At 55.5% G+C, this 8,482-nt stretch overlaps 1 protein-coding gene across 1 annotated transcript; it reads right to left on the bottom strand.

Annotated features, from left to right (window-relative positions):
* Positions 1-1,616: 1,616 nt before the first annotated feature.
* Positions 1,617-8,114, bottom strand: LOC115615642 (protocadherin-10-like). The gene is made up of 4 exons (XM_030504038.1): positions 5,628-8,114; positions 4,445-4,503; positions 4,252-4,340; positions 1,617-4,003 (listed from the first exon to the last, which is right to left on the bottom strand). The coding sequence occupies exons 1-4, from the start codon at positions 8,112-8,114 to the stop codon at positions 3,744-3,746; spliced, it is 2,895 nt and encodes a 964-aa protein (XP_030359898.1). The 3' UTR covers positions 1,617-3,743.
* Between the last annotated feature and the right edge of the window lie 368 nt (positions 8,115-8,482).

Below are 8,482 nucleotides of genomic sequence, written 5' to 3'. Positions count from 1 at the left end.
ACAAAGTTCTCGCATCTTTGGAGACTGTAATTAGCTGCTGAGAGTCACAGACTCTGGGCTGGGTACGGAACCCTCCAAAGTCAGTGTACAGACTCCAACTGGTCCCCCATAGCTCTGTCCTGCTGACACCAACCCCTCTGGGGAGCTGAGATCGCCTGTATCCGTGGCTCTACCCAGTCTAACCTGACTACATGCAGGGTGCTGTGTCCCCACTAAGGTTTTCTGAGGGTTTCACTTGACTCCATGGCAGACCAGAGTAGAGCTGAGCACCAGCCCCTCCTCTCTGGCCTCTTTCCTCTCTACCTCTGCATTCATTCTGCCTCTCTGGTATATACTTTCAAGTCATTACAGAGCTACAAATAATGTTTCCATCCAAAGAATCTATTCAGCAATAGGAAGAGCACAAAAAAGCCTTCTTTGTGCTGGTGCCCAGAAGCACTGTGTGCTTCCCTAGCATGGCCTGCAGCGTTTTGCAGCCAACTGCACCACATGGCAGCTTTCCCACTGTTGCAGAAGCAAATCTCAAGCTGGCTGGCAGGTCCCTGAAAGCCAGATTTGCCTCTGGATCTCTGAGAGAGCTGGAATGTATAAGAGGGGCATATAGAGAGCATTCTGTTGAGTACATCTCCAAAGCAGCCCTCATGCCCAGTGCATTACCACACTACAGAAACCATGAGCTAATGCTCATGAACTGTATAGGAGTGTAAGCAGAGAAAGAGTTGTAAAAATAACTGGTTGTAGGGCAAAGACTTTGCATTTTTAATGACACCCTGTCCCTGTGGGAGATCTTCAAAGGAGATCTCGTCTATTAGACGGATGATTCTGACCAGGCGTGCCCTTTGAAGAAGGGATAGTAGTGTGGTTGAATTAGGTTTAAGCAAGTGCTCTCTTCCCAGAGGCAAGTCCCTTCTTATTGTCTTTTTTATCAATATGTTGGTAGAGAAGAAAGATCGAAACTGAGCTCTTGCCAGTGCAGGATTTCCTTCAACTAAGCAAAAGAAGATCCTTGGGGAATGTGGGGTGCTGGGACATGGGCTGGGTGCTCTGTTGACCCTGAAATCCCTTTTGGAAGAGGCCTGCCCTGGACATGCGAACCTGGGGATCAGCAAGAGGCACAGACGTGTATATATCTATCTCATCCCCTGTGCTGAGGATGGCCAGGAGTAATGGAGAGGGAGCAATTTACTGGATGTCAGTTGAGTCTTAGTAGTAGGGGTTAAAAAATACCAAGAAAATACATTGGAGAGTGACACACTCACAGGGAGGTAGCAAAAGCTGGGCATTTGGTTGTTCAACCCCATGAATTTCCAAAGACAGGGATGTAAAGCATCATTTTCAAATGCCTGTTGCTGAGCCTTTGTGGGCTCGCTGGAGGGGCCACAGTCCTCCACCAATGCCTGACCAGCACCACCTGAAAATGGCAGGGAAGATACTGCCGGAGCTGAGCTGGGAGAGGGAGATGCTTGCTGCCCCGCAGGGAGTCAGGTCCATTTGATGCTTTTATTACTTCTTGAGGCTGTTATTAATTTTATTGTATCACTTTACATAATTCTTTTGTTCTTTTGAAGCAGTGAAGCAGGCTAATGCTATACAAAGGTCTGTTTGGGGTTCTTTTCTTACCCTTAACACTCTGTAAAGACCATTGAAGAATGAACTCAGCAGCATAAAATCCTTCATCCTCCTGTCTAATTGGAACAGGGATATTTCATCTACTTGCAGTCAGGCAGATGTGAGCTGGGACTGAAGTCACCAGAAGCAGCCAGGTCCCTTTCATGTCCAAAGCACTGTCCTCCAGGGTCCATGACTCTCATGGGGCCCCTTTGAGCGTTCCCTGCCCCCTGCTTCCACTAAAGAGCATCTTACCCACTTGAAGACAAGGACTTTTCTGGGTTAATCCCAAAAGCTGCATTGCAGCTTCCCGAAGCCAGCCACTGAGTAAGCAGGGGGGACAAGAAGGACAGACATGGCATGGCTGTCTCAGGACTTCATCCAAAGGTGAACTGCTTCCCACATCAAGAGTCATCCCACCAGCAGATCCAGGCTTACCTATTCCCAGGCAGTTGGTCCATGCATCTGGCATGCATTCAGGTTATCTTTGTGACTCCTGAGGCAAGCTGGTGGGTGGTGAGCATCCATGGGAAAGCATAAATGAACCATGGAAAGCAATGCACGATAACAACACCAGCCATTACTGCCAGATCCAGCCCCTCTCCCCAGCAGTTCAGAGCCCTCTATGCTCACTCCTTGGTGCAAATCCCTGCAGTGTCTCTTCCCAAGCTGGAGCATGCAGCAAGGAGCTGTGTGACATCTCCAGCACATGGCTCCTCCTGGCTGTAACCCCAAAGCATTCCCGAGTCCAGGAAAAGGTGACCTTGAGCTCCCAGGATCCGGGCAAAATGAATAAAATGAGCTCTCCTGAGCTGCTCCAGCAACTAAGGAGGCCAGAAGAACACATGTGTCTCCTGGAGCCAAGAGCTCTGCTCCATGAGCTGAGCAGCAATTCCTGCTGTCATGTGCAGCTCAGGGACAGCCAGGAGCCAGGGTGAGCTATTAAAATACAATTTATTGGTACAAATCAGACATTGTGAAGCAAACTTGGTTGAGAAAGAGCTGTCATGTTCTGCACAGATTGGAAATGAACTGTCCCGTGACAGGAGCGATTGGCAATGGTGGCAGACAGACTGGGTGGACAGGTGTAGGGTGGTCAGGGCAGGGGAGAGACTGTTCTGGGGCTGGATTCCTGCCCTTGAGAGCTTCTGACAGCCAACTTAGAGTCCTTAAAGAGAAGCAGGGCACAGTAGGAGATGTCTGTCCTATGCAGGTGGGGCCCCCAGTGCAGGGGGTCCCCCAGACGATGAGGACTTGGGGAGAACAGAGACCCCGTTGAAGGTGAGGGCAAAAGGGAGGAGGGAAGAGGATGTCACCTGTGCTGGGCTCCTCCGATGGTTTTGTTCAGATGATGTTGTCTTGGTGTAGAGAGTTACCCATCAGGGCCTCACCTTGTGTATCTCTCAGCTGCTTAGCTAACAGTTCTTCTGGCCATCCCACCTGCGTGTGCTCCAGCCCCTGCTGCTCCTGGAGCAAAGACTGGCTGTGTCCTGGACCCTGGCTGTGCCCTGGACTTTGGGTCTCCAGCCCAGAAAGAGTTGGGTCAGGGTTTGAAGAGAGGCACCCGTAATGGCTGGGGTTTGCATTCACTTCCCACAGAAGACAGACACCAAAAGCTGCTCTGGACATGCAACACATCCCACTGGATCTCAGGGACAAAGCAATGGTTGCTGCCCCAGTATTTATGGTCAGGCTTGACTAAACCAGGCTTAGTCTGCATACATTTTCCATGCCTACTGGGACAGAAATACAGGCATGCAGCTCAGTACATTCACACAGCCAGACAAGACAAAGAAGTGACAATGTTTACAGAGATGGACAGTCCCTAAGGGGCCATGGGAATGGGTAAACTCAAGGCAGATTTGCTCAGATCTGGTCATATGGACCCCGAATAGCACCTGCTGCCAACACAGCACTGCAGGATGAGATGGGACAAATACCCTCCCTCCATCACTTTTTAGTCTCTTGCTCCTTAAACACTTTCCGCACACTCTGGTGAGCTCTATCCCAGCAACCCCACAGGGTCCTGAGTGTTGCATACATGGAGCTGTGTGCTGTGGGTAGACCTGGCAGCTGAAATAATGCCAGTGGTGCCCAGGGCCTTGGGCAGAGCCACCCAGGCCCAGCTCTGGTCACTATTTCAGGTCGTTGTTGATAACCACGTTGTCATGCATGTCACAGTAAGTTGTCATCTTCTTCCTCTTGCCAAAGGTGGAGAAGCTGTTCTTGTTCTCCCGGCCCAGGAAGAGAGGCCCGTCCTTGCTGGAAAGCAGAGTGGGGGTGCCAGGGATGTAGACATTGTGCTGGTAATCCAGGGGTGGGATGTGTCCTGGGTACAAGGGGCTGTACTGGGGTGTCCAGATGCTGTTGGTCCCTGCCGAAGCCTTCTGAAACTCTGGAGGAAAGATGAGTGTAAGACAGCTCAGGCGAGGTCACTTCCATAGCTCGACGGTACAGTCACATCCATGTCCCAGGGTGCAAGCCCGTGGCCATGTGTCACCAACCTCCCTTCTGGAAGCTGGCCACCCCTTCCACCCCGCAAAACTCTACTACTGCGGAACAGGGATGTCCCCCCCTCTCTCTGCACCTCCACCAAGCTACAAGACAGTCTGGTCTTCCCAGCCCGAATGCCCCAATACTAACCAGAGACAGGGGTAACCAGAGTGCACAGCCTCTCATGCTCCTTCTGGAGGGCTTTACGAATTTCCCCCACATCCTCCAGGCTCTGGGAGCTAAAAAGAAGAGACCGATTCAAAGCTGTGTTAGAGACAACCTCCCTGTTCCCATATCCCCCTTCCACCCACTCCCTCTGTTCCCACAGCGCTGGATTTGGTACCTCTTCAGGGCAGGTCTCTGTGTGCTTGGAGGCAGCCAGTCCATGTTGGGCTGCTTGATCTGGAAAACACAGGGAAAATCAAGGCTGGTTGCTGGGACCCTCTTAATCAGCCCAGCCCTGCCAGCACAAGGCTGCAGTAGGCAGGGATGCAGGACCCCATCTCCTCTTTCCCCATGCACTTTGTGAAGAAATAAGCAGCACATTCCCATTTTAGGGAAACTGAGGCAGTGTTGAACCAGCCTATTCCCTTCTGGACCTTCCTGAGGCATTGGGGTTGCCTGGGGCTTGCTCTCTGTTTAAGTGCTAAAGTCTGTCCTTCCAGGACAGAAAGGGGCTTTTCCTATTCCTGTTCATATTAAAAAGCCTCTTTTGCTGGTGCAATGGAAGCTTAGCCCAGGACTCAGGCACTAAATGGTGAGAGGTGCAGAAATTGGCTGTATACCAAATTTCCCAGGAGGGGGTTGCAAGGAACAACGGGAAAATCCCATTAATGTATTAGAGAAAGGTGTCCAGCGGTGCAGGGAGACGTGTGGGGAGAGCCTTTTGGCAGCCAGTCCTGGGCTCTCCTTGGAAGGGCTGTTTTATTAAAACTCAAATGTAAGTGGATTAGATGCCTCATCACTCTCCAGCCTTGTAATCGTGTTTCAGAAAGAGTCTTTCATCGGGAAAATTAGACATTCCTCATTTCACTACCTAACAAATGTTGACACCAAAATCCTGCCCTGAAGTGCCCACTCCCTCCCTGCCAGTACAGCCCGGTGCAGCACAGCTGCCTGGGTGCCAGAGCTGGGGACACGAGTGGTGATGCTGGGGCCAGGACCAGCCCTGGATGCAGCAGTGGGACCCTGCAGATCCCCACTGGCTCGGGGGAAGCAGTAATGCTCAGGCTGTCCCACCGTGAATTGCCCACCCACATGATGCCACCCCCACCATCCTACATCCCCCAGGGCACTGGAGCATCTCCGTTGCCTCTAATGGGTGCAAAAGGTGGTGGGAAGGGATTTTTCCCCAGTAATTAGACCTGTCAGGAAGCTCAGTGGAGAGTTTCCCATTGCCTGACAGCTCCTAATTCCTGCACTGATCAAAAGCATCTGTTATTCTCTGGGAAAGGCACGGCAGAGGCTGAAGAAGAGAGCTGGGGGACCTGTCAAGTGCCAGTGAGCACTGATGGGCACAGTGTTACCTGCTTTGAGACCTGGAGATGCTGGCCTGGCTGGGAGCACTTCCCAGAGTCCTTCTCATTGTTCCGGGGTGGGCTGCAGGGCTTGAGGAACATGAAGTCACTCTGTGCAGACTCAGGACCAAGGCAGACCTTGTAGCAGTAGCCCGGGGGGCCACCTCCAGGCATGTCGAGGCAGGTGGCAGCCGTGGTCCCTGCAGGGGCCTGTGCCATCAGGTTGGATGTCTTCAGGCCATCAGAGGAGGGTCTGGAGCCAGGGCAGCAGCGGCAGCAGAGTGGTGAGCAACCATCACCTTCACGGGAGCACCGCTCTCCACGACATCGAATGGCTGTGAGGATGAGGATGGCAAGGAGGAAGGTGAAGGAGATGGAGCCCAGGGAGACAAGAAGGTAGAGGGTGAGTGGGGAGGATGAGGAAGGCTCCGCGGGGAGGCTGAACTCGCTGAAGTCAGAGAGAGTCTGAGGCATGGTCTCCACCACTGAAAGCAGGAGGGACATGGTGGCAGAGAGGGCTGGCTGCCCCCCATCCCGCACCTGCACCACCAGCCGCTGCCGGGTCGCATCCTGCTCCAGAAAGGAGCGGAGGGTGCGCAGCTCACCCGTGTCTGGTGCCATGCTGAAGAGGGTGAAGTCAGTGGCCTGGAGGAGTTGGTAGGAGAGGTGGGAGTTCAGCCCTGCATCTGCATCCACTGCTGACACTGTGCCCACAAGGTAGCCAGGCCTGGCTGAACGTGGCACCAGCTCTGTGGCCACGGAGCCATTGCGTGGCATGGGGGAAACTATGACTGGAGCGTTGTCATTCTGGTCCAGCACGAAGATGTGGACTGTGACGTTAGCACTGAGGGGAGGGAAACCTGCATCCTGTGCTTGCACCTGGATCTGGAAGCTGCGGATCTGCTCATAATCAAGGGAGCGCAGGGCATACATGTGCCCACTGTCTGAGTTGATAGACACATAGGTGCCCACAGGCATGCCATGGATGTGCCCATCAACAATGGAGTAGGACAGGTAGGCGTTTTGTTGGCAGTCAGGGTCCAATGCACTGACAGAGCAGATGGAGGCACCTGGTGCATTGTTCTCCATCACAGAGACGCTGTAGGAGGGCTGAAGGAAGCGTGGGGCGTTGTCGTTCACATCAGACACTGGGACGGTGAGGGTGCTGTGGGTCAGCAGGGCAGGGGAGCCCATGTCCCGGGCAGTGATGCTTATGTTATACTCGGGCACAACTTCCCGGTCCAGTGCCCGCGTGGTGACCAGCGTGTAGTAGTTGTGGAAGGAGGAGTGGAGCTCGAAGGGTACATCGGGGCTGACCTCACAGCTCACACGCCCGTTGTCTCCAGAGTCCCGGTCCAGAACGCTGATGACAGCAATGACAGTGCCTGGTGGGGCATCCTCCAGCACGGGTGTGGACACAGAGGTGAGGGTCACCTCTGGTGCGTTGTCATTCACATCAAGGAGGTGCACAAGCACCCGGCAGTGCACAGCCACAGCTGAGGGTCCGCGGTCCTTGGCTTGCACGTAGAGCTCATGGAGGCTTGCCCGCTCATAGTCCAGAGGGCCCTTCAGCAGTACCTGCCCGCTCCAGGGCTCTATGTGGAAGAGCTCCCGGACACGCGGTGGTGCGTGCCCACTGAAGGAGTACTCGATCTCCCCATTGGGACCCTCATCCAAGTCAGTGGCATTGAGCTGGATGACCAGCGTGCCGGCAGGGGCATCCTCAGGAAGGCTGATGCCATACGAAGGCTGGTCAAAGACAGGCACGTTGTCGTTGGCATCCAGCACCGTGATGAGGATGTGAGCTGTGCCTGAGCGCTCGGGGACGCCGCCATCAAGAGCAGTGAGCAGCAGCCGGTGCACGCGTTGCTGCTCACGGTCGAGGGCGCGCTCCAGCACCAGCTCCGCAAACTTGCTGGTGTCACTGCGCGTCTGCACCTCAAGTGAGAAGAAACCATTGGGGCTGAGGCGGTAGGTGCGCACCGAATTGGTGCCCACATCAGGATCCTGGGCACTCTCCAGTGGGAAGCGGGCACCGAGCACGGCAGACTCGGCCACCTCCAGCACATACTCTTGCCAGGGGAAGGTGGGTGCGTGGTCGTTGATGTCCAGCACCTCCACCTCGACACGGTAGAGCTCCAGCGGGCTCTCAACGAGGAGCTGCAGGTGGAGCAGGCAGGTGCCTCCCGCCTCGCACACCTCCTCCCGGTCAATCCGCTCGTTCACGAAGAGGATCCCGTTCTCCAGGTTCACCTCCAGGTACTGCCTGGCCCCGGCCCGTGACACGATGCGGAACCGCCGCGCTGACAGGGTGGACACGTCCAGCCCCAGGTCCTCACCCAGGTTGGCCACGAAGGCTCCGTGCTCCAGCTCCTCCGGCACGGCATAGTGCAGCTGCCCGCCCGCCGGGCGCGGTGCCGGGGGCCCGGCCAGCAAGAGGAAGAGGAGGGAGCGGAGGAAGAGCTGCCCCAGCCCGGAGCGGTCCCCGGCCCCCATGGCCCCGCCGTCCTCCCGGGGGCGCGGGGTCCCCCCTCGCCTTTGCTCCCTCCTGCACTTCCAGCGAGTTTCGGGCTCCCGGGGCCGGGGGGGGAGGGCCCTGCCCGGAGCTGGGGGGGGGCCGAGCCGCGACCACCGGCTCCTGCTTAACCCGTTCCCTGCCGGCCCCAGGGCGGGGATGCAATCCGCGCCCCGGAGCCACAGCAGAACCGGTTTACAGGAGCTGAACGCACCTGGGGAGGGGGCTAGCCCCGGGGAGGTCCCATTGAGAGCCGTGGGAGCCCCAGCGAGACTGATCGCTGCTCGGGGCACCGGTATTAACCCGCAGATACTGCGCTTGTCCCCGCGGTAGATTAAGAGGAGCCCGG

Source organism: Strigops habroptila, chromosome 12 (assembly GCF_004027225.2).
Source record: "Strigops habroptila isolate Jane chromosome 12, bStrHab1.2.pri, whole genome shotgun sequence".
NCBI classification, from domain to species: Eukaryota; Metazoa; Chordata; class Aves; order Psittaciformes; family Psittacidae; genus Strigops; species Strigops habroptila.
Note: the sequence above shows the minus strand (reverse complement) of the source record. Positions and strands in the feature narration are given on the sequence as shown.

What these genes read in the sequence shown, in the direction of transcription:
- LOC115615642 (XM_030504038.1), bottom strand. Translation starts at nt 8,114, where the DNA reads ATGGGGGCCGGGGACCGCTCCGGGCTGGGGCAGCTCTTCCTCCGCTCC. An exon ending in ATCTCCAGGTCTCAAAGCAG is followed by an intron (nt 4,504 to 5,627) that starts GTAACACTGTGC and finishes TGTGTTTTCCAG; the next exon opens with ATCAAGCAGCCCAACATGGA. An exon ending in TCTGGTTACCCCTGTCTCTG is followed by an intron (nt 4,004 to 4,251) that starts GTTAGTATTGGG and finishes TCTTTCCTCCAG; the next exon opens with AGTTTCAGAAGGCTTCGGCA.